This window comes from Anabrus simplex, chromosome 4 (assembly GCF_040414725.1).
Source record: "Anabrus simplex isolate iqAnaSimp1 chromosome 4, ASM4041472v1, whole genome shotgun sequence".
NCBI classification, from domain to species: domain Eukaryota; kingdom Metazoa; phylum Arthropoda; class Insecta; order Orthoptera; family Tettigoniidae; genus Anabrus; species Anabrus simplex.
The window spans coordinates 365,997,307-366,024,197 of NC_090268.1; the positions used below are offsets into that span (position 1 = coordinate 365,997,307).

At 38.6% G+C, this 26,891-nt stretch overlaps 1 protein-coding gene across 1 annotated transcript in view; it reads left to right on the plus strand.

The window, feature by feature from the left end:
- Positions 1-26,891, plus strand: part of l(2)k09022 (HEAT repeat containing 1 homolog l(2)k09022) — a 371,041-nt gene that overhangs the window by 114,690 nt on the left and 229,460 nt on the right. The window contains exons 8-9 of the mRNA XM_067145803.2: positions 16,778-17,028; positions 26,450-26,758. Of these exons, the coding sequence (XP_067001904.2) occupies positions 16,778-17,028; positions 26,450-26,758 (560 nt within the window). The remainder of the gene's footprint in view (positions 1-16,777; positions 17,029-26,449; positions 26,759-26,891) is intronic.

A 26,891-nucleotide genomic window follows, 5' to 3' on the forward strand; every position in this document is an offset into this window, starting at 1 on the left:
TCTGAAAATTCAAGGATATCGGCCTCATTCGCCTTGAATATGGCCTAGCCATTACGATAAAAAGAATACAAGCACGTGCAACAACGGAGTTATGAAAAGGAGTACAATTATAGTTTGCGAAGTACAGCGAACACACGATATACCAAAGAAACGAAATATACTCTAAATTAAACTCATAGTAAGATCAAATTGTTGTATTCATAAGCCAACCAAAACAGATCCACGTAATAACAACTTCGATCAACCACAACATAAACATTCACGGTCAACAGATTTCGTTTGTCGAAAATAAAAATATTTTGTAGGGCTGGTGGTTATATCTCTATAGTAAAACGCAAATTCAACGCTTTAAGTTACCGTCACGATCAACTGTTACGATTTAACAGCCACGCTGAGTGCAAAAGGGTTAAAAGTCATAAGTAATAATTTCGTGTGGTTATTTCTAGCCGAGTGCAGCCCTTGTAAGGCAGACCTTCCGATGAGGGTGGGCGGCATCTGCCAAGTGTAGGTAACTGTGTGTTGTTGTGGTGGAAGATAGTGTTGTGTGTGGTGTGTGGGTTGCAGGAATGTTGGGAACAGCACAAACACCCAGCCCCCAGGTCACTGGAATTAACCAATGAAGGTTAAAATCCCCGACCCGGCCGGGAATCGAACCTGGGACCCTCTGAACCGAAGGCCAGTACGCTGACCATTCAGGCAACGAGTCAAGTCATAAGTAATAATAATAATAATAATAATAATAATAATAATAATAATAATAATAATAATAATCGTATGGCCTCAGCTACTGTGTGCAGACATTTCAATTTGACGCCATCTGGCTGTCTGCTCGTCAATTTCGACGTTCCGTTTTACTCTAGGCCCCCACTAGATGGCACATCGAGTGAACCGAAACTCTCTTGGGCGTCTATAAAATCATAAGTAATACCATAATTAATACTACAAGACACAATTAAAACACAATCAAAATACAACTGAAATAAAATTCCACCACAGTAGGACATACATACAACAGCAATAATGATGATGGTGATGATAATAATAATAATAATAATAATAATAATAATAATAATAATAATAATAATAATAATAATAATAATAATAGCTAGTAATGATATTGTAGTAGCATGATCACTGAAAGGCCAGAAATTCACAGGTCACTCGTATCCTGTTGTACCTCTTAACGCTCTTTTAAATGATACTGTAGTTGATATTCCTCTGACGTCGTCCGGTAAACGATTCCATTCTCGTGCGGCAAACACCGAGAATGAGCTGTTATATGCGGCAGTTCGATGGTGAGGGATGATGAGCAGGTTGGATGTTTGAGCCCTTGTATGTCTGTCATGAACATTTGAGAAGTAATGGAAACGCGAAGAAAGGTAAGACGGGGAAGATGTAGTAAGAACTCGATGGAGGACAGACAAAGTATGATGGTTATGACGAACATGGAGTCATGACCACTCTAATTTTAGGAAAGATGGTGACACGTGGTCATATTTTCTTAAATTGCATATATATCTCACACATGCATTTTGAGCGCACTGTAGCATTAGGGAAAATTGCGACCTGACGTCATTGAAAACAGCATCACAATAGTCAAAATGTGGCATTACAAGGGCTTTATTAATTTCTTTTTAAGCTTTATTGGAAATATATGTTTATATTTATATAAAGAATGTAAAGCTGAGAACTTTTTGACAGATATATAAGACATGTGCAGACCAAGTCATGCGTTCGTCCATGATAACATCGAGATTCTTCACTTGTGATACCAAAGGAATTGGAACATCCTGCAGGATTACTCTTGGCATTTGACATTTAGTTATACTTGTTATTTGACTTTGATGGTCAAGAAGGATTACTTGTGACTTTGTAGGGTTCAATTTCGGGCCGTCCGCAGCAGACCAATCACTAACAGACTGTAAGTCAATATTTAGTAAGTCGATATTTTCCTGGAGGTCTCGTGCTGTAGAGTCTGTGTAGAGTTGAAGATCGTCTGTGTACATATGGTATTTGCAGTGTCTTAAACTGGATGATATGTCATTCACAAAGAGTGGGAAAAGAAGAGGACCAAGTACAGAGCCTTGAGGGACTCCTCTCTTCACGTGGCACCACGAGGAAACGGTTCCATTATTACCTTTCATATATTGTTAACGTCCGTGAAGATAAGAATCCATCCAAGCAATCGTACTCTGAGAAAAATGTAGAGCCTTCAGTTTTACAAGTAAAATGTCAATGTCTATGCTGTCGAAAGCTTTACTGTAATCTAGTAGTACCAGAACTGTGAATCGTCCTCTGTCTATTGCTTGTCTAACATCTTCAGTCACTTTAAGTAAGGCTGTAGTTGTACTATGTCCTTGTCAAAAACCGGACGGGAGAGGATTAAGGAGATTTTGCGTTCGAAGGTACTCAGACATTTGTAAATGGACTACATATTCTAAGATTTTAGATAAAGCTGATAAAATACAGATTGGACGATAGTCTCCCTCATTCGAAGGTGTTTGACTTTTCGGAAGAGGTAGCACAATAGCCTTTTTCCAGAGAGTTGGATATGTGGAGTATAGAAGAGAGAAATTGATTATATTAGTTACGGTTGGTAATATACAATCAAGAATTAGTTTGACCATGTCAGTCCCAATGTCATCAATTCCTTTTGCTTTCGTGCTTATTCTGAGAACTGCTTTTCTGACTTGGAGGGGCATCACGTGACTGAAATAGAATTTCTCTCTTGTCAGGAGTAGGGTGTGTTCCATAATAATTCATAAGTCTCTGTTTGTCATCATGTCGTACTGCGGAGCAGTTAGCAGTTAAGTACTCGTTAAGAGTCTCGAGAGGTACTGTAATTTCTTCTCTGATTTTGTTCTTCGTAAGTCCAAGCTTATTAATAGATTTCCAAAATGTCGTCGCTGTTCTACCGTCAGGCGTAATTAAGCTGTCGTCAAAGTTTTGTACGGTAGGGTCTTTTTTTTTTTTTGCTAGGGGTTTTACGTCGCACCGACACAGATAGGTCTTATGGCGACGATGGGATAGGAAAGGCCTAGGAGTTGGAAGGAAGCGGCCGTGGCCTTAATTAAGGTACAGCCCCAGCATTTGCCTGGTGTGAAAATGGGAAACCACGGAAAACCATCTTCAGGGCTGCCGATAGTGGGATTCGAACCTACTATCTCCCGGATGCAAGCTCACAGCCGCGCGCCTCTACGCACACGGCCAACTCGCCCGGTAGGGTCGTTTTGGTACTGTCTGTGAGCGCAGTCTCTTTGTTTCATTAGTTGTCTAATTTCGTCATTTAACCACGGGGAGTGTCCTTTCGATATTCTCGCTCGCCGCTTTTGGGGCATGCTTGTCAAATAGTTCCGTTACTTTGCTATTAAAGAAGTCAACTTCGTCATCTAGATTGTTACAGTTCGTTATGTCATGCCAGGGTATTTTGCCTGCGTCCTCTAGGAGTCTATCTTTATATTTTTCAATGGTCGATAGGTGATAAATTTCTGGGAGAGTTTCGGTGGCCGGAGGTTATATGAGATGTATATTGCGTCATGTGCAGATATACCAGGTACGGAGGTTTGACCAACATTGAGAACTCTGTCTGAGTTGCTGGTAACTATAAGATCTAATAGTGTGTGCGAATGAGATGTATGGTGAGTCAGAGAGAGAGGTAAGATTTCCATATTATAGGCTTGAAACAATGTTTTGAGTCGTGTGGATTCGGAAGAAGTTGCATCAGTTAAGTCCGTGTTGAAATCTCCCATAATTATTATGTGAGGGTAGTCTGGCAGTAATTTAGTTAAGTCAACTTCAAAATCCTCTAAGTGACCTGTATTCGGAGGTTTGTAAACTACTCCTACAAGGGCTTTAATCCCGTTCGTTGTTATTTCTACGAACATGTATTCTGGTTTTCTCTCATACCTGCCTGGTGAATGACCGAACAACTTAGGTTTGAGGCTAGTTAGGAAATAGCCACATACCCCTCCACCCCGTTTGTGAGTGCGGTCAGTTCTCAAAAGCGAGTAGCCTTCAAGATGACACAAAGAAGACTGGCTATTATCTGTTAACCATGACTCAGACACTAGCAGGACATGGAAAACAGGTGGAGTGAATATTTCTACAATCTCGTCCATTCGGTTGACTGCTAATATACTTTGCGCGTTTATATGATAGACGTGTAGGGCTCTGGGATGTTGTGAGACAAAATTCTTGAGGATACTATCGGTACTTTGGTCAAGGTTTGCGCTAAGGGGTGAGGGGAGTGGGGACAGCGGAAGGACGGGAGAGGGTAGCTGGTCTGAGGCGACGTACGGTAGCTGTTGAAATCGACTAGTGACGTCAGAGGAATTTGTTTTGTCACTTGTAACTCTTGCCAACTTGGAACGATGAAAGTTAACTAGGAGAATTTAACGTTAATTGAAGTAGTGAGGTGCAGGAGTATAATCAGCTGTGCCTAGAATTACCTCTTATTTTAAAGCACGACTAAAATAAGGGTGTTGTCTAAATTAATAAAATAAAAATTATAGTATTTAAGATTGAAAGTTATTAAATTAATCATAAGAAAATAAGAAAGTAAATGCAATTATTTAGCAAAATATATAGATAAATAGTTGCAAAAAGAAATTTTAATTAAGCTAAACAAAAATAAATGATAATTCACTAAACTATTCTAAGATAAAATTTAACAATCTTGAGAGAAATAAATATGGACTAATCTAGGAATATAAACACTCAGTTCGGTGCACTCAGTTCAGTAAATTGTTACATTTAACTGCTGTCACTGTCCTTAGGAATGTCACTCAGCCAGTTAATTCTAATTTTACTGCCATCTGGTTTCTTAATAATGATGTCTCCACTCGAGGTCCAACAATTGCTCTGATTAAAGCAGAGAATAGCTGCCTTAAGAATTTACAACCTGGTGGAGGTTGGATCCTCGCGAATAGTTACTAGTTATTGCGAAACACTTCCTGCCTTGTTCGATATGATATGAATTTGACAATGATTGGCCGAGGTTTCCCTGGAGATTTAGGTCCGACTCGGTGACTCCTATCAATGTCTTGCAAATTCACATTCACACCTATCTCCCTAAAAACATTTATCGCAAGTTCGTCCGTATTTTCACTTACACTTTCCTGTACCCCAAAACTTCTAACGTTAGCTCTTCTACTGTATTGTTCCAGTGAATCACATCTTGCAGCAAAGTCCTCCCTCATCTCATGGATTTCTTTATCCCTGCTCTCAAATTTTGCGTTCAATTCTGCCACAATTTCAGAATTGAACTGGGGATATTTTTCTAATTCCTTTATGAAGAGTTCTGTCACACGCTCCGATATGGTGGCTACGATCTTTTCAAGGAACTTACCAGAGCTGATGGTTTCGTTTAGTATCCTGGTGACTGCCTCTTCATCAGGGTTGGCACTGCTGCGGTTGGCACTACTGCTCTGGTCACTGGTGTTGCGCTTGCTACGGCCCATATTGTCTGAGAAATCACTATTTAATATTGGTGAACTGATTGTTACAATGACTGATACTCGCTGGTTTGATTCAACACTGTATCACATTCGTGTACCACTTATTATATAGCACCTTCTAATTCACTGAAACTGAGGAGCCGGTCTTACGCACGTCTGTTGCCCATGAGTATCAGATAGATGTAGTTGGTATAAGTGAAGTACGTTGGCAGGAGGAACAGGATTTTTGGTCAGGCAACTACCGAATTATCAACACAAAATCAAACAGGGAAATGCAGGAGTTTGTTTAATAATGAATAAGAAAATAGGGCAGCGGGTGAGCTACTATGATCAGCATAGTGAAAGAAATGATCAGCATAGTGAAAGAATTATTGTTGTCAAGATAGATACCAAACCAATGCCCACCACAATAATGCAGGTCTATATGCCCACTAGTTCAGTGGATGATGAGGAAGTCGAAAGAATATATGAAGAGAGAGAAGATTTTATACAATATGTAAAAAGTGATGAGAATCTAATTGTGATGGGAGACTGGAATGCAGTCGTAAGCCAAGGAAGAGAAGGTAATACAGTAGGAGAATTTGGATTGGGACAAAGGAACGAAAGAGGAAGTTGGCTGGTAGAATTCTGCACTGATCATAATTTAGTCCTTGCCAATACTGGGTTCAAACACCACAAACGACGGCTGTATACGTGGACGAGACCTGGAGACACTGAAAGGTATCAAATAGACTTCATTATGATTAGGCAGAGATTCAGAAACCAGGTGTTGGATTGCAAAACTTTCCCAGGAGCAGACGTGGACTCTGACCACAACTTGTTGGTCATGAAATGCCATCTGAAGCTGAAGAAATTGAAGAAAGGAAAGAATGCAAACAGATGGGATCTAGATAAGTTGAAAGAAAGAGTGTGAGGGATTGTTTCAAGGAACATGTTGCACAAGGACTAAATGAAAAGGCTGAAGGAAACACAATAGAGGAAGAGTGGATAGTCATAAAAAATGAAGTCAGTAGGACTGATGAAGAAATGTTAGGAAGGAAGAAAAGATCACCTAAGAATCAGTGGATAACTCAGGAGATACCAGACCTCATTGATGAACGACAAAAATACAAGAATGCTAGAGATGAAGAGGGCAGAAAAGAATACAGGCGATTAAAGAATGAAGGGGATAGAAAGTACAAGGTAGCTAAGGAAGAATGGCTGAAGGAAAAGTGCAAGGATGTCGAAGGTTGTATGGTTCTAGGTAAGGTAGATGCTGCATACAGGAAAATCAAGGAAACATTTGGAGAAAGGAAATCTAGGTGTACGAATATTAAGAGCTGAGATGGAAAGCCCCTTCTAGGGAAAGAAGACAAAGCAGAAAGATGGCAGGAACATATCCAACAGTTGTATCAAGGTAAAGATGTAGATAATTTGGTTCTGGAACAAGAAAAGGCTGTTGATGCTGATGAAATGGGAGACCCAATTTTGAGGTCAGAGTTTGACAGAGCTGTGAGCGACCTAAATAGGAACAAGGCACCTCGAATGGATGACATTCCCTCTGAATTACTGACTGCCTTAGGAGTAACCAGCATGGCAAGGTTATTCCATTTAGTGTGTAAGCTGTATGAGATAGGAGAAGTCCCATCCGATTTTTGTCAGGATGTTATACCTATTCCCAAGAAAGCCGGTGCTGACAGGTGTGAAAACTATCACACCATTAGTTTAGTATCTCATGTCTGCAAAATTTTAACAAGTATTATTTACAGAAGAATGGAAAAACAAGTTGAAGCTGAGTTGGGAGAAGATCAATTTGGCTTCAGAAGAAATGTAGGAACATGTGACGCAATCCTGACTTTACGCCTGATCTTAGAGGATTGAATCAAGAAGGACAAGTCCACGTACATGGCATTCGTAGATCTAGAAAAGGCATTGGATAATGTTGATTGGACCAAGCTATTTAAGATTCTGAAGGTGATTGGGATCAGATACCGAGAACGAAGAATTATCTACAATCTGTATAAAAATCAGTCTGCAGTGATAAGAATCGACGGCTTTGAAAAAGGAGCAGCAATCCAGAAAGGTGTGAGGCAAGGCTGCAGTTTGTCCCCCTTCCTTTTCAGTGTTTATATAGAACAGACAGTAAAGGAAATCAAAGAGGAATTTGGAAAGGTAATCACAATCCAAGGAGAGGAAATCATAACCTTGAGATTTGCCAATGATATTTTATCTGAGACTGCAGAAGATCTCGAGAAGTTGCTGAATGGTATGGATGAAGTCTTGTGTAAGGAATACAAGATGAAAATAAATAAGTTGGAAACAAAAGTAATGGAGTGCAGTCGAACGAAGGCAGGTGATGCAGGAAATATTAAATTAGGAAATGAAGTCTTAAAGGAAGTAGATGAATATTATTACTTGGGTAATAAAATAACTAACGATGGCAGAAGTAAGGAGGACATAGAATGCAGATTAGCACAAGCAGCAAGGAAGAGCTTTTTTAAGAAAAGAAATTTGCTCACTTCAAACACTGATATAGGAATTAGAAAGATTTTTTTTGAAGACTTTCGTGTGGAGCGTAGCATTGTATGGAAGCGAAACATGGATAATAACTAGCTCAGAAAGATAGAGAGTAGAAGCTTTTGAAATGTGGTGTTACAGGGGAATGCTGAAGGTGAGATGGATAGATCGGATCACAAATGAAGAGATACTGAATCGAATTGGCGAGAGGAGATCGATTTGGCTAAGTTTGACGGGAAGAAGAGATAGAATGATAGGACACATCCTAAGACACCCAGGACTTGTTCAGTTGGTTTTTGTAGGAAGTGTAGGTGGTAAGAACGGTAGGGGTAGACCAAGGTATATGACAAGCAGATTAGAGCCAGATGTAGAATGCAATAGTTATGTAGAAATGAAAAGGTTAGCACAGGATAGGGTGGCATGGAGAGCTGCATCAAACCAGTCTATGGACTGATGACTCGAGCAACAACATTATTATTAGTTAGTTTTATGTAACAGGGCCCAGGGCATCGATTTCCATTAAAAAACATATTTTCTGTTTTACCACAAAATGATGTTTGCTAATGTACATTTTTTTAAAGTTTGCTTTACATCGCACCGATACAGATAGGTCTTATGGCGACGATGGGACAGGAAAAGGCTAGGAGTGGGAAGTATTGGACTGTGGCCTTGATTAAGGTACTGTACAACTGCAGCATTTGCCTGGTGTGAAAATGGGAGAAAACGGAAAACCATTTTCAGTGCTGCCAACAGTGGGAATTGCACCCACTATCTCTCAAATGCAAGCTGACAGCTACATGATACAAACCATGCACTTGCATGGACAATAATTCATTTTGCTTGTATGTAATCCTTTTAGACATGTAAATGAATAATAACATTAATGAAAATAAAGGAATCAGATACTCACAGGATGTTGCACACCTAGTGTATCAATTTTAATGTCTGGTATAGTATGAATGGGGATTACGCGTATTACACCGACTGGCAAAATGAACGCATCACTTGAATTTTCAAAGGAAAAAGCAGGTTAATTTGTGAAACATTTGTTTTATTACATTTACATTGATTATTTTCATGAGGAAGTTACCAAAGTAATGTTATCTGTCTCATATTGTTATCCTTAGTTACTTAGAAATTATGTAAGTAATGTTATATGTCTGTTATTGCTATCCTTAGTGCAGTATGAGTCGTGTAGCTATCAGCTTACATTTGAGAGATAGTAGGTTCAAACCCCACTGTCGGCAGCCCTGAAGATGGTTTTCTGTGGTTTCCCATTTTCACACCAGGCAAATTCTAGGGCTGTACCTTCATATAGGTCATGGCCACTTCCTTCCCATTCCTTGCCCTTTCCTACCCCATCGTCGCCTTAAGCTCTCTCTTCAAAGATATGAGTTTCATTCTTGTTTCTGTATTGAACTGAGATCACAGGGATGAGTTATTTATAAGGTTCAACCTATTCAATACTAATTACGTGTTGTATAGATGTTATTCACAACATTTATTTAACATGGGACTGGTTTTGACATTTAAATGTCATCATCAACCATAAAACAAATTACAAACAAATGAGCAAGGACATATTAATTAAAACTGGTGTAGTTACACATTGAAATATGTACATTAAAAGTCTTTATACGTCTATTCACACCATGTGTCAAACAAACCGTCAAAACAAAAGAGCAATGGCATAATAAAGCTGGTGCAGTGACACATTGAAGTTTGTACATAGCCTCTCACTATTCCAAGATTAAAAGAAGGTTCCTTGATCTGTAGTCAAAGCACAAAAGTCTTTGTACGCCCATTCACATCCTGTGTTAATTAAACAACAATGATCAGAACCGGCATAGTGACACACTGAGACATTTACATGGTCCTCTCACCAATCCAAGTCAATAGAAGGCTCCGACACACTTCCAAAGTTAAAAGTCATTAAAATGCCCATACACGCTATGTGTCAAACAAAACTTCAAGAACTTATTGGAATCACTTGGTATACAATTTCTTACACTGATGTTTATGAAATTATAAGAGACAGTCAGTGGTAATAGGTTGTCCTTCAGTATTTTTCCTACAGTACATATGATCAAAAATTTTCTCAGTTTAATTTGGAAGGATTTTATAAGTTTTAGAACAGCATGTTGCGACGTTAACCTTGTGAGGACAAGGTACAGACTGTTATGTGCGGTAGGTCAGGAGGGGAGAAGGTGGAGGGGGGAAAAAGGGAAAGAATCATGTAGGGGGAGTAGTGCGTTTAAGGTGGGTCTTGCGAACAGTGTGGAGGTGGTCTGTAACGTGATAGGGTATTGTGTATCGCGCTAAATATTGACCGTCTACTCGGAAGATCAACATACCTAGAGACTTTAATTAAAAAATCTAAAAGAATGTTAGTTTTTTCTGAGATTTTGGTTCAGGTTCGAATTGGAGTTAAAGAACTGTTCTAAGTGAATGAAGCAATTTTCTGCGATGTCAAGAGTAGGGCCTTTGTCCACATTCATGAGCACCTCTATATCTTGTTGTATGTTACTGTAGCTATGCTTTGAATCTTGAATATGCTGGCCAACTGCCGGGTATCTGTTGTAGTTTGTAGCATTTACATGCTCCATGTATCTGATTTTGAAGTTCCTCCCTGTTTGACCAATGTACGAGGATTGACAGTTTTGACATTGGAATCAGTAGACTCCCGATTTTTGGTAAATGTTAGTTTTGTTAATTGAGCTGGTATTATATATGATATCCATATTTCTATTGTTAGTTTGAAATGCGATTTTGGTGTCGTGTTTCTTCAGAATATTGGTAACACTTTAAATATCTTCGTTGAACGTAAAGGTTGAATAATAATCAGGTTTAGTTTTCTCTCTAGTTAGAGTTGAATTTAGGCAATATTTTCGTTCGTTGATAATGCGCTCTATATCACACACAGTTGTTTCTAGGTATGCCCTTGCTGTTTCTACTACAGCATCCATCTCTCTATATCCTGAATCTGCGTACTGTCTATTGTTTAGAACTTTTCACTAATCATATCCATGTACTTCTGTCTTATGTTCTCATTTTGAAGATTTTCTACCCTTATTCATCTGCAGAAAGATTTCACTTTCTCTATCCTAGGCCTCAAGATACTTAGTTCACTAAAGATGAGATAGTGGTCCGTACCATAGAAATATCTGCGGAAAACCTGCAATTCCCAACAGTTTTCCTGAATTCAGATTTGGCTAGTATATAGTCTGTTATGGATCTAGTGCCTGTACCGTCCCATGTATAACGGTGGATTGCTTTATGCTTGAAGAATATATTCGTAACTGCTAATCTCATACTTGCACAGAAGTCCAGTAAATGCTTCCCATTCCTATTAGCTTCCATATCTTCCCCACATTTACCCATCACCTTGTCATATCCCTCAGTTTTATTTCCAACTCTTGCATTGAAATTGCCCATTAGCACTATCCTATCCTTGCTGTTGACCCTGACTACGATGTCACTCCATGCTTCATAAAACTTGTCGACTTCCTCCTCATCTGCACCTTTACATGGTAAATACAGAGAATATTCTCATCCTAATTCCTCCAATTGCCAAATTTATCCACATTATTCACTCACGTGCATAGTAGAAACTGTGTATTTTTACAATAGTATTCCTGATGAATAGTCCTACCACACACTCTGTCCTTTTTTAACACCCATCAAGAACACTGTATAAAATCCTCTCTCTTTATCATTATCTCCCCTTACTTGAAATTCATTAACTCCTAACACATCCAGATGCATCCTTTTTGCAGATCAGCCAGTTTTACTTTCTTCCATAAGTCCCATTATATTGATAGCCACCCATTGAATTCCCTTTCGTTCACCAAGTTGTTTCCGAGGAGTCCCTTGCTGTCAAGTGGAAGTGGGACTCCATTACTCCTATGGGTGGGCCGATGACCTGGGTGTTAGGCCCCTTTAAACAACAAGCATCAACACACATGGGTCCGAGACGTGCTTCTGAGCGTGCTCATTGAAATTTCTTTGGTGTTGGATGCTACCCTACTTACACTGACCGACCGACTGACTGACTGACTTTGATCACCAGTGGATTGTAGAGTCCTACCTGCCTAAATACAAGTAGGGCCATGACCCAGAATATGTCTGAGATGCCCACTCCCTTTCCATACCAACTGGTATCCTGACTCTCGGGACCACTTACTAGGCCACTCAGCTGTTGCCTATTTTTCATAAACTGGGACTTGACTACAGTACCCCACACTACAAACCATTAAAAAGAAAAATATGTAATTTTATCCATCAGGTTAATCTCTAAAAACTGAATATGCATGGCCATGAGCTACCAATTACATTATACCCATCAATATAATCAGCACTGTAAGAAATATGTTGAGAAATCAACATTACCCTCTGCTTGTAATGAAGAGTAAGTGTATCAACCTATTTATGAAAAAAAAAAAAGTTTTTTTAGCCTACTTTAACATTGGGATCACGCATTTGTGACCTACTAATATGACACATGCATATGCAGTGGAGCCTCATTAGTATGTTTTTGAAGGGACTAAAATATTTGTATGTCAAAAGCAGGAAAATATACTACCAAAAAATGCTATACTGTATTTACTCATATGATATGTTTCATTTTTCCATATTGATGGGTCTAAATTCACAGTTATGAGGGTTGTATGTTACCACCTAATCAATACTACATACATTCACAAATATACTGTATGTATTTACGTGTAAAAAAAGAATGCAACGTAGACATGCATGTAAAATCGCAGACATTAGTGATTAGTTACAACATAAATATAGGTTATCAGTAACTTACTCAGCATATAAATAACAATGTGAAAATGAAAATTAATTGCCTGTACACTATAATGTAGGTGAACGATCACATATTACACAACACATTATAATGTATTCCAACTACCACACATTACACAGTTTCGAAAAACATATCCAGAGTGGATTGCCCTTTCTTTTGTCCAAATTTACATATAACTGAATCAATCTTTATAATTAAAGCCATGTGATCATCAAAAACAAAACTTGTGGCATATTGACATATCGTTGCATTGTGTCCATTGCTTCTAGCACTTTTAAAAATGTAGGGACTGCTGCGAGTTCTGATTTGTCCTCTTCTTCACTTTTCCTGATGCTTATCTGCTGTCTGCTGACCAAGAATTTTGTCAATCTTCATAGAGCTACAGACCAGAACACTGTCATCACAGTCTATATAAGCATCCAAGCTTATACTGACTTCTTTGCCTGATATCTGATGTCATTCATTAGTCACTGAGAGGTTTTTCGTCTACAGGCGTAATGTCATCTGCAACAACACAACAGAAACTGGTCATGTTAAAACAGTTCTTGATGGTGTTCCTAGGCTGATTGTACATAATGCTTCGCTTCTGGTACTGTTGTCCTCGTAATGATTTGAAGAGATGCCAACTGCTTCTGACAGGCCACTTCCTATAGTTTTGTTTCACACATTTAATGATGCCCTGATCAAGCAGCTGCAGCTGACTGGTGCAGTTAGCCAGGCAAAAAATAACGTTCTATAGATACACCATGTCATTGGGATGTACTGCACTGTGGTCAATGAACAGCAAGATTTTCCTGTTCAACCTGTTCTGTGTGTAAATATTGCTCAAATATTGTAGTTGTTACCCAGGTTTTTGTATTGAATGTGTACTTGCAACGAAATGTCTGCACATTTTTTAAGCAGCGTGGACTCCTCCCTTTTCTTATTACCAGCGGAACCAACTTTTCTCTTCCACTTTCATTGCAGCTCAACAGGACTGTCAGTCTCTCTTTACTCAACTTTCCTCTGTAACAGTTTTCTTTAAATTCCAGGGTTTTGTCATATAAGAGGAGAAAAGACAAGCCTGTTTCGTCCGCATTGAAATCATCATGAGGACTATACTTTTTTGAAAGCTGAGGAAGTGTCATACTTATCCATGCTTTTACCATGTCCTTCCTTTACTGTGTCCAGCCTCACCTCTGGACACAAGCTGGTGCCGATTCCTGAACTTTGTGATCCAACCATTCGAAGCTTTAAAGTCAGTGTGATGCCCATCTGTGCTGCTAAGTTACAGGCCTGTGCTCAAACCACGGTTGCATCGATTGGTACTTGCTTGAACCACTTCTATAATATGCTTTCCAGTTCAGGAAACTGTCCCTCTCGCACTCATTACCTTTCACCGCTCATCCCTTCTTTAGATGCACGTTCAATTTCCTTCCTTTTGCTGAGTATCATATTCAGTGTAGACGGAGTAATGTTTCACTTTCACGCTATATCCACATGCTTCACGTGAGGATTACAGCCCACATCTTGGATATACCTTTATTTCAACTTGTTATCGTTTGTTATCTGTCATTTCTTCTTATAGGTGCATTATGAAAAGCATAATAAAATAGGTCATAACAACATGGCAAGTAAACTTTTATCACACCACTGAAATCCACAATCACAAACAATTTGGTGAGCAAACTTGCATCATGCCAATGAGATGCTCCTGAATCCAGTTCAGTATAGAAATTTCACCAGATATTGTGAAATAAATTCTATAATGGTGACACTGACAAGAATGAAACAATCACTTGTTTCCTAACTTAGAAGACAATGCATTTCTGAAAACATTGAACCGAACATAAAATTTCCATCTACTGTATGTTCTAAAAATTCAAAGAACAACGTAGTGACTGGATTAAGAGAAGCTCTGGAAGAAAAATAGATGTAATCCATAAGTTCTGTTGTTGCTTACATAATAGTTCTGTGTACACCATTAACCTAAATTACTAATTTAAAACAGAAAAAGAAGTTAACTTCCGTCCACCTGTAATTCAGTGACTGGACGTAGCACTGTGTGAAGTTCAACAAAACATGAAGAAGAACAAGATGACAATGCGCCTTCGAGAGAAACAAACAAAAGAGGGAGGGAGGGAGAGAGTGAGCTATCACTTCCATGCTGCGTTGTAGTTCATACTAGTTCTGCACTGTCAGAAACACACTAAAACCATCTACACCATCAAAAAACTATCAGAGAATAGGAAGCAACATCACACCGTGTTTTCCAGATGCCGAATTTTGTATTTATATATGAAGAAAACCCGGTTTCCTAACAAATAGTACAACAAAAATTTGATCATTGTAAGTGGGAATAGAAAGCATATTAAGGGGAGATATTAACATGTATTTAGTAAGATTGAGACCGGGACTTGAGAAAATCATGTTAAACAGGGAGAGCATGCTAACAAGATTCCAGTCTATTCGTGTACTGTACTCTTTCGCTATCAGCTTGATCAACCTGACAATATGATTTTCTGGATATTCACTTTCAAAGGCATGGCCATTCATTGAAAGAAAAATGCCATCACTTTTATTTCCTAAAACATCAGTTTTAATTCCCAAGGTAAGGTCCTTGATGGGTGGAGTAAATTACCAGAGTTTAAGGAAAATAGTCAGAATATACCTCTCTCTGTCAGGAGGCACATATTAACAGTGTCTTCTGAAGGTACCCTGAGACCACCTCTCAGCTTCCTATTGAGGAGATGACTGTTCTTTAATTTCCCTTTTCCTTCAAGGGCATGCACACAGATCATTTCATCTTCTTCAACAAACAACGCACAACTAATCCGGACTCACATGAGATGATTTTCTTTGATATTTCAGACAACTTAGGATCTGGAAAGTTAGGTATTTCATGAAACTCATTTTCTGAGTCTTGTTCTTCAAGACAAGTTTCAACTTGTTACACTGTCTGAAATATCATGGTCACCGACCTGAGTTACTAATAGAGTTGTAACATCCTCTGGAACACGATTTCCAATTGCAACTACGTGTATGCTGCTGTTTATGAGGAGTTTCTGTATGCTACTTGGAACTGAACCAAAGAATGGTTATTACTCCTACTAGCTCTTTTACGAACTAGGTTGAAGAGCATTTCAGCAGGGTCCTAACTGATTGTGTACGTTATGAGATAGTATCCCCTGTTGTTACCTGCTCCTCAAACATCTGATTAAAAATTACAAATAAATCCAACAAGTCCTATTCTATTGGTAGCTGCTGAACTAAGTGGTATGTTCTGAGCTGTGATTGGACAGGGGGCGTGGAGTGACTAGTGAATGAACGAGCTGGAATAGTGTTTTTTAACATAGGAAAGGACATAATATGAATATAAAGTTGGAATTCAAGAAGACTGGGGCAAATGTTCATTTATAGGACTAGGAGTTAGGGAATGAGAAAAGTTACCAAGAGAGATGTTCAATAAAGTTTGAAGTTCTTTGATATAGGTAAACAGTTGATAATGAATCCGCCACCTGGGTGACAACCCTAAATGCATTGATTGATTGATGATTGATTGATTGATTGATTGATTGATTGATTGATTGATTGATTGATTGATTGATTGATTGATTGATTGAACTGTTAACTTTATTTAAACATTATTCTTATACCATTCAGTTTTCACTGGTTCGTTTGTGTTTGTGGAGATAACTGTGTAGTCTACTTTACCAATTCTTGCCCTAAGGAACTCCAAAATTCACTAAAAGGGACACTGCATTAATGCTAATAATCGCACAAATTTCATACATTCATTGAAATCACAGAAGTGTGATTGCAAACTTGTAAAACAAAAGTCGCAATTTATGCTTTCATTGTAGAGAAATTGTTACTGGTAACTGAAGAATATGCTTTTTTTTAGGTTATTGGTTTTTTCTTCTGTACATTCTTTTCCTTTTGCCTTAATGTTTTTATTTTCTTTCATTGCTGTTTATTGTTCTTAAAATTGCTTATAAGCATGGTACCTTAAAGATGTATCTTTTATTTTCAGAACTTGGTGACTTGAATTATATCTCTAAGACTGCTCCAATTTATCAGGCTGTTTTCAAAAAGATGACAGATAATCAGTTACTTCCTAGTTTTGAAAATCTGATACCTCTCTTCACTTCCCCGCAGATTAAAAACGAAGCTGTGTATAAATTTCTTTCAACATTATTCCTAACTACTGTTGCTTCTCACGAAGATCCAGATCAAATTTGGAAGGTTTTAGATTTGATACTTGGATATACGAACAGTTCAGAGGTATGTGTTATTTCCAATAGATATTTAGTGTTACATGTAGTTTATTTATATGAATGAAACTTATTTTGGCCAATGTTCATTTTATACACAGAATAAAATAATAAACTACATCACATTGCAGTCTAGCACTCTTCACAACAGAATTTTGTTAAAGATTTGCCCCTGAGTTGACAGTACATTACCTGCTAATGGTTGCAGTAATTTCCACAGCATTCCCATACAGGGGAAAAAAGAAAAAGAAGCGGTTATATGATGTTACTGGTGTAATACGTGCAAAACAAGGTGAAAATTTAGGTATAATAGTGCTTACAATTGGAAAAGCTTTTAAGAATTCAGGTATATAATAGATTTTCTGTACTAGTAAGTCACTGAAATCATCCATAATCGTGCTTGAGTGATTATTAGATTTATGTTGTGCATATTCTAGGTTAAGTATGGAATTGATACATAATTACAGCAAAAAAACTCTTTGCTTTGACTGGAAGTGACGACATATAACACATCCATTTTGGATTTAGAGAAATTACTGCAGCCTAGTTTGTAAATAGAAATACAGACTCAAGAAGCAGGAACATGATGACGGAAGAGGCGCTGTACGACTTGTGCAATAAAAACATTGGAAAGAATGATGTTGCTGATGCAATGTGAAGTTTGTTTATATATCAAGGTGTAGAAGAGTTTTATCAACCAGTTCCTTGGCTGAATGATTAGTGTCATGGCTTTTATTCAGAGAACCCTTGCTTCAATTCCTAGCCAGAGATTTTAACTTCATATTATGAATTCCTCTGGCTTGGTGACCGCTTGTATTCATTTTAATATGTATCTCTTCATCTACACACAACACAACGTGCCACACTACCAACCACCACAGAAACATGGAAAGGTTAATACATCCCTCCTCATAGGATTATCAAGAAGGGCATCCAGTTCTAGAACTGGGCCAAATCACCACAAAGTGCAGAGCCCAAGAAATCAGGAAAAAGAAGAAGAAGACGGCAATGACACTGGAGTTTTATCCTTGGGAGAGAAATGTATAGTCCTGAACTTAGGGTACTTTATTTGCCAAAAAGGATAAAGCCCATCTTGATCCCTTTATATCTGTAGTATTTTATTACTATTTACTCATTTTATATTTTATATAATTTGAAAAAATAATTTATTCCTGTAAATGGAATAAGTCTAGGTTGCCAGGGAAAAGAAGTATAAGTCCCCTAGATAACATGTTTACTTGTACTGTTAGGACCAAGTGAAATACTGTATATGTAGTTCATTTCTGACTTATATACTACTTAGACCAAAGATCGAAATCCCTTCCAGAACACTTGCGCTGTGGACTTACCTTACATACATATACAGTACATCGTTATAGACCATTATGCCTTTCAGTGACCAGTCTGCTGCAAGCCTCGGTGAATTTACTAAACGTCTCCACAATCCTCTATTTGCAACTAGCACTGTGGCCTCATTTAGTTCTATACCTCTTATCTTTAAATCTTTAGAAACTGAGTCTAACCATCGTCGTCTTGGTCTCCCTCTACTTCACTTACCCTCCATAACAGAGTCCATTATTCTCCTAGGTAACCTATCCTCCTCCATTCGTCTCACATGACTCCACCACTGAAGACTATTTATACGCACAGCTTCATCCATCAAGTTCATTCCTAACTTATCCTTTAGCTCCTCATTCCAATTACCCTCTTGCCATTGTTCCCACCTTTTTCAGCAATAATTCTTGCAACTTTCATGTCTTTTACTTCTAACTTATGAATAAGATATCCAAAGTTAACCCAGCTTTCGCTCGCGTAAAGCAAAGTTGGCCTGAGAACAGACTGATGTAAAGATAGTTTCGTCCAAGAGCTGACTTCCTTCTTACAGAATACTGTTGATCACAACTGCGAGCTCACTACATTAGATTTACTGGTCCTTGATTCAGTCTCAGTATATTACCATCCTGGGAGAACACAGATCCTAAAAATTATGTGTTTCAGCTTTGTATCACCAATCTGACATTCAGTTCTCTCTCTACGTACAATTCCCTGTCAGCATCAGCCCTTGTTTGTAGCCCTTTCTGATAAGTCTTCTTTTTACGTTTACAGGCTGCTCTAACTTCAGCATTACACCAAGATGCTCGCTTTGTCCCATCTTTACACACAGTTGTTCCTAGGCATTCCCTTGCTGTTTCTACTACAGCATCCCTTTATGCCACCCATTCTCTTTCTATATCCTGAACCTGCTTACTGTCCGCTGTTCGGAACTTCTCACTAATCATATCCATGTACTTCTGTCTAATTTCCTCATCCTGGAGATTTTCTACCCTTATTCGTTTGCAGATAGATTTCACTTTCTCTATCCTAGGCCTAGAGATACGTAGTTCACTACAGATCAGATGGTGGTCTTTATCATCGAAAAATCCCCAGAAAACCTGTACATTCTTAAGATTGCCTGAATTAGAAGTCTGTTACGGTATAGTCTTATGTGGATCTGATACCTCTACCCTCCCATGTATAGCGGTGCATAGCCTTATGCTTGAAGAATGATTCATAACTGCTAACCCCATATCAGCACAGAAGCCCAGCAAACGTGTCCCATTCCTATTAGCTTCCTTATCTTCCCCACATATACCAATCGCCCTTTTGTATCCTTCAGTTCTATTTGCAACTCACGCATTGAAATCGTCCATTAACACTATCCTATCCTTGCTGTTGACCCTGACTATGATGTCATTCAATGCTTCATAAAACTTGTCAACTTCATCCTCATTTGCACCCTCGCATGGTGAATACACCATGACTGTTTCCGTCGTAATTCCTCCAACTGCCAAATCTACCCACATCATTCGCTCACATACGTGCATAACAGAAACTATGTTGGAAGATAGGAAACTTAAAAGGGTCCACCTTTTCAATACAAATAAATGTTATAGTTTATTTACAACATATATTTACACTTGGAACTAGTTTCGACGCTGTTTGGCGTCATCTTCAGCCAAAATGTGGGGGGAAATAAATAATGCAGAGAAGAAATGGCTAGTGGATTTGCAAGGAAATAAACATATGCAGCTATTATATTGACTACTACTTCAGCTGTTGAATGTATCAAGTACCTCCTTTCTTTTTGATTTCGTTTTGTAGTAACTAGAACATTCAATTAAATTGAGAACCACTTCAGAAAATTAAGACACATTCCAGGAAGTAATGGTATGCTGGGATTGTATTCAGAATGAACACAATGTTGAAAACAAGCTTATTTTCATTATTAAAATAATAAAATGAAAAGTATCCCTTGCTAGGACCAATGGAAACAACGATCACATTTGGCAAGAATGTGGAAAGTAAGGGATTATGAGAGTAATATTCCAAAATGTGTGACAAGTCTCTCTAACTTCCACGTAAAGAAACATTATTATTCATAACAGTTTCCCCACACTCTGTATTCATATTCCTATTATATTTACTGCAATTTGCTTGCATTCACTAATAAGGCATCAATAATGTACAATGGAGGTACATCATGTATGGAACAAAAGGAAACAGAGAGTAAATTGTGCTATCAGCTGAACAACAAGAGTAAATATAGAACCCAACTGACAGGTTTAAATTACATTTGTAGAAATTTCAGATAAGCTGGATTATCCAGCTGAAGAATTAATATGGATAATGACTAGTTTTCCAATTCTTGTGTATAGCTGAAATGTTTGTGCCTACGAGAGTGTGTGAGAGTATTACTGAAATTGTTCTGTCTGTACTGTGCCCCGTTAGGAATGTGCACTTCAGTCATAATAAGCAATTTGGCAATTTGAATTGTAAAATGTCATCCCTATTTTTCTTGACAATGATGCTTGTGAAACAAAAGAACAGTTTGAACATGGAAAACTCCTTAATTCAGAAGATATTAAGAGTTTAAACAGTCTTTGCATCTGCTGCAGACATCAAGGGACTTCCTTGCTGTGCGCTGAGCTTAGTAGTGGAAGATAGTAGCTGAAGTGATACGAAGTTATTACAAGCATAGCAGGCAGCAAATGGTTTTATATCAGGTGCCATCATTGTCGAATATTCTGCACCGTATGATATATAGAGAACACTTGAGTCTCCAAAGGCTGCATCTTTCTATTTCTGGTTATTATGAGTATAAACTGTTTGATTAAAAGTATCCAGGCACCCTCTGTGCCTGTAATCACTGTGACTGCTGCTGTGAAGGGTGGCTGAAGTGTCAATGTTGCTCAGTGCTATGAGATACCTGCAGAATGGGTGGTGCAAAGATAGCTTTTTAACCCATTGAACTGCAATTTTTCTTGAAAATAAATATACATTGATTGCAATTTAATCTGACTTAAAAGAGATCACTTTTGCTACAGCAAGTTAACACACTGAAACACATTTCACATTCTAACAATAGTTCAACACAGTGTGGTAGATCTTAAAACACTCATATACATGCAGTGCCATCTTACACTTATCACATTCATAGCGGTATTCACCCCTGTTCTTTCCCTTGGGATTCTTTCCTCTGCAGTCATAGCAGACCTCGCAAGAAAATCCACAGTAAGAAGATGAAGAGATTTTGGGAGAAGGAAAAGTCAACGACATCAGCTAAATAAGTTTAATTGCGCTCATTAGTTGTTCATAAGGAAATAATAATAATAATATTAATAATAATAATAATAATAATAATAATAATAATAATAATAAATACCAGACTGACAAACCGGATCAATACCTTCTTTCAGCAGAAGAAAAACTATGGGGCTTGGAGAACTGAACTCTGTGGTAGCAAGAAGATTACACCACATATTATTTGGTACATTGTCTGTCTGTGTACACGTTCAGTTTTCTAGGTTATGCACACGCCCACCTGCGTTCCCGTCTTCATTTTCTTCAATAATGTCATCTAATTCTTCAGAATTACTACTGCTAACGTCACTTGAAGGTAATTCAGTATCACTTTCATCGAAAAAACCATCACTGACATCGCTTTCCTCCAAAAAACGTAATATTTGAGCTTCATCCGACTCGGCCATAACATTGACTTTACCTTCACGAAAGCTTTACGCGGCAATTTACTCAATCGTATTTAGACTCTTTGGCGGCGAAATACGTAGGTGAAGGGCAAAGATAGCTGAAATACGATTACCAATATCTCGTAGACATGTTGGGATTCCAAAGAAATATCGATATGTATCCTTGGAAACCTCAACAAAGCAATAAAGAGGGTGGACGGAAATTTCCGTCATTGCATTTATGGTAATCCGCGGACAATGACGGAAATTTCCGTCATTGCAAGGCAATGGGTTAACTTCTAACATGGAATAGTTATTGGTTGACATTTCAGTAAGTCAGGATCATATCAATCCTTCAAGTTGTCGAAGTCGACTATCAGAGGTGTGATTGTGAAGTGGAAATGGGAAGAAACAATCCTAACCAAACCCTGGCTGAGCAGACCATCTGTGGGGGGTTGTAATTTACTTTTTTTTTTTCTATTTGTTTTACATCGCTCTGATGCAGATATGTCTTTCAGCGACAGTGGGATAGGACATGGAAAGAAGTGACCATGGCCTTAATTAAGTACAGCTCCAGCATTTGCCTGGTATGTAAAAATGGTAAACAACAGTAAACCATCTTCAAGGGTTGCAGACAGTAGGATTCGAACCTATATCCTGGATGCACTGATGTACTGATGATGGCTTCCTCCCGGGTAAAATATTCCGGAGGTAAACTAGTCCCCCATTCGGATCTCCGGGTGGGGACTACACGAGAGGGGGCGATCATCAGGAGGATGGATACTGACATTCTGCGAGTCGGAGCGTGGAATGTTAGAAGTTTGAATCGTTGTGGTAGGTTAGAGAATCTGAAAAGGGAGATGGATAGGCTAAAGTTAGATGTAGTTGGCATAAGTGAAGTACGTTGGCAGGAAGAACAAGATTTTTGGTCAGGCGACTACCGAATTATCAACACAAAATCAAACAGAGGAAATGCAGGAGTTGGTTTAATAATGAATAAGAAAATAGGGCAGCGGGTAAGCTACTACGACCAGCATAGTGAAAGAATTATTGTCGTCAAGATAGACACCAAACCAATGCCCACCACAATAGTGCAGGTCTATATGCCTACTAGTTCAGCGGATGATGAAGAAATCGAAAGAATATATGAGGAGATAGAAGATTTAATACAATATGTAAAAGGTGACGAGAATCTAATTGTGATGGGAGACTGGAATGCAGTGGTAGGCCAAGGAAGAGAAGGTAGTACAGTAGGAGAATTTGGATTGGGACAAAGGAACGAAAGAGGAAGTCGTCTGGTTGAATTCTGCACTGATCATAATTTAGTCCTTGCCAATACTTGGTTCAAACACCACAAACGACGGCTGTATACGTGGACGAGACCTGGAGACACTGGAAGGTATCAAATAGACTTCATTATGATTAGGCAGAGATTCAGAAACCAGGTGTTGGATTGCAAAACTTTCCCAGGAGCAGATGTGGACTCTGACCACAACTTGTTGGTCATGAAATGCCAAATGAAGTTGAAGAAATTGAAGAAAGGAAAGAATGCAAAAAGATGTGATCTAGACAAGTTGAAAGAAAAGAATGTGAGGGATTGTTTCAAGGAACATGTTGCACAAGGACTAAATGAAAAGGCTGAAGGAAACACTATAGAGGAAGAGAGGAGAGTCATGAAAAATGAAGTCAGTAGGGCTGCTGAAGAAATGTTAGGAAGGAAGAAAAGATCAACTAAGAATCAGTGGATAACTCAGGAGATACTAGACCTCATTGATGAACGACGAAAATACAAGAATGCTAGAAATGAAGAGGGCAGAAAAGAATACAGGCGATTAAAGAATGAAGTGGATAGAAAGTGCAAGGTAGCTAAGGAGGAATGGCTGAAGGAGAAATGCAATGATGTCGAAGGCTGTATGGTCCTGGGAAAGGTAGATGCTGCATACAGGAAAATCAAGGAAACCTTTGGAGAAAGGAAATCTAGGTGTATGAATATTAAGAGCTCAGATGGAAAACCACTTCTAGGGAAAGAAGACAAGGCAGAAAGATGGCAGGAGCATATCCAACAGTTGTATCAAGGTAAAGATATAGATAATTTGGTTCTGGAACATGAAGAGGCTGTTGATGCTGATGAAATGGGAGACCCAATTTTGAGGTCAGAGTTTGACAGAGCTGTGAGTGACCTCAATAGGAACAAGGCACCTGGAATTGATGACATTCCCTCTGAATTACTGACTGCCTTAGGAGAAACCAGCATGGCAAGGTTATTTCATTTAGTGTGCAAGATGTATGAGACAGGAGAAGTCCCATCCGATTTTCAGCAGAATGTTGTTATACCTATTCCCAAGAAAGCCGGTGCTGACAGGTGTGAAAACTACCGCACCATTAGTTTAGTATCTCATGCCTGCAAAATTTTAACACGTATTATTTACAGAAGAATGGAAAAACAAGTTGAAGCTGAGTTGGGAGAAGATCAATTTGGCTTCAGAAGAAATGTAGGAACACGTGAAGCTATCCTGACTTTATGTCTGATCTTAGAGGATCGAATCAAGAAGGACAAGCCCACGTACATGGCATTCGTAGATCTAGAAAAGGCATTCGATAATGTTGATTGGACCAAGCTATTTATGATTCTGAAGATGATAGGGATCAGATACCGAGAACGAAGAATTATCTACAATCTGTATAAAAATCAGTCTGCAGTTATAAGAATCGAGGGCTTTGAAAAAGAAGCAGCAATCCAGAAAGGAGTGAGGCAAGGCTGCAGTTTGTCCCCTCTCCTTTTCAATGTTTACATAGAACAGGCAGTAAAGGAAATCAAAGAGAAATTTGGAAAGGTAATCACAGTCCAAGGAGAAGAAATCAAAACCTTGAGATTTGCCAATGATATTGTTATTCTATCTGAGACTGCAGAAGATCTCGAAGTTGCTGAATGGTATGGATGAAGTCTTGGGTAAGGAGTACAAGATGAAAATAAATAAGTTGGAAACAAAAGTAATGGAGTGCAGTCGAACGAAGGCAGGTGATGCAGGAAATATTAGATTAGGAACTGAAGTCTTAAAGGAAGTAGATGAATATTGTTACTTGGGTAGTAAAATAACTAACGATGGCAGAAGTAAGGAGGACATAGAATGCAGACTAGCACAAGTAAGGAAGAGCTTTCTTAAGAAAAGAAATTTTCTCACTTCAAACATTGATATCAGAATTAGAAAGATGTTTTTGAAAACTTTCGTGTGGAGCGTGGCATTGTATGGAAGTGAAACATGGACGATAACTGGCTCAGAAAGAAAGAGAATAGAAGCTTTTGAAATGTGGTGTTACAGAAGAATGCTGAAGGTGAGATGGATAGATCGAATCACGAATGAAGAGATACTGAATCAAATTGGTGAGGAGATCAATTTGGCTAAATTTGACGAGAAGAAGAGATAGAATGATAGGACACATCTTAAGACACCCAGGACTTGTTCAGTTGATTTTTGAAGGAAGTGTAGGAGGTAAGAATGGTAGGGGTAGACCAAGGTATGAATATGACAAGCAGATTAGGGCAGATGTAGGATGCAATAGTTACGTAGAAATGAAAAGGTTAGCACAGGATAGGGTGGCATGGAGAGCTGCATCAAACCAGTCTATGGACTGATGACTCAAACAACAACATCCTGGATGCAAGCTAACAGTTATGTGACCCAAACTGCATAACTGACTCGATCTGTGCTTTTAAGAAGTGATTGAAATGGGCCCCATTGGCTCTCAACTTGTGAGTGTGGGGTGGCAACAACACTGCTAGTTCAATCTGGCATTGATTCCACTTGTGCCAATCTCCTCACTTTATTCTTTCCTATCCAACTCACCTTGGTCAGCTTTTGTTCTCTTCTGACCCTGCTGGTATTAGGTTTGCGAGGCTTTGGGAGTTTTCATTTTAAATCCTTCATGATCTTTCCCTTTCTTTTGCTAATACCTTTATCAGTGTTAATAGAGGATGGTTGCCCAGTTGTACTTCCTGTTAAAATAATAATCACCACCTCCGTCAAGGACCATCAAGTATTGAAGAGGGTAGTACAGTAAAGTCACGTGACATTGTGTGAACCATCATCCATGATTTCCACAGTGTCACTAATTGTGCAGCTAGAATCATGGTTCTGCGCCAGAAAATACGATAACTGAGGTTCTAGACTCAGGCTCCTGGCCATAAACCTCACTGGTCTGTGAACGTCAGCTGTAGTGATGAATGATTCTGTACCACGTGACAATCAGATGGGAAGGTTTGGCTAAATTCTGAAAATCGGTCCCCTGGGTCGAGTAGATGTCCAGATAGTGTACATGTAGCCTTAAACTCAGTTGGTTATTTCTGTTAAATGGGTTAGTAACTATTATTGTGTATGTTTTAATATTTTTTGGAACATTTATTCATTTTTCTGTGTTATTCTATAGCAGACAGCATTGGTGAAGGGAAGTGCAGTGTTGTGCCCAGAAGTCATACCTGATTGCTTGGCTGTAGTAGCTGAGAAAAAGTTCCCTCTCCAGGCACTCCTGTATTCTCTCTCAACGTTAATGAAACACATCGTATTGCCTGAGGAAGTGAAGAAGCAAGTCTGGTGGGAGCTGACTGCATTTAATGACAACTCCAAGAAAACTCCCACTTTGTTGCTGACAAGAATATTTGAAATTTTAATTAAAGGGTGCGGCAGTTCAAAGCAACAGAGAAATGCTTATGTATCTGTCTTAAAGGAATTTTTTGAGGTAAGAAGTTGTTGATGCCTTACAGTTTTTTTTCTCATTTTGTGTAAATGTAGTACACCTCATGTTTTTAAAATGAAAAAGTGAGAACCTTCTTTTTTATTGGTTTTTCTGTGTTCCTATTAATTGGAATAGT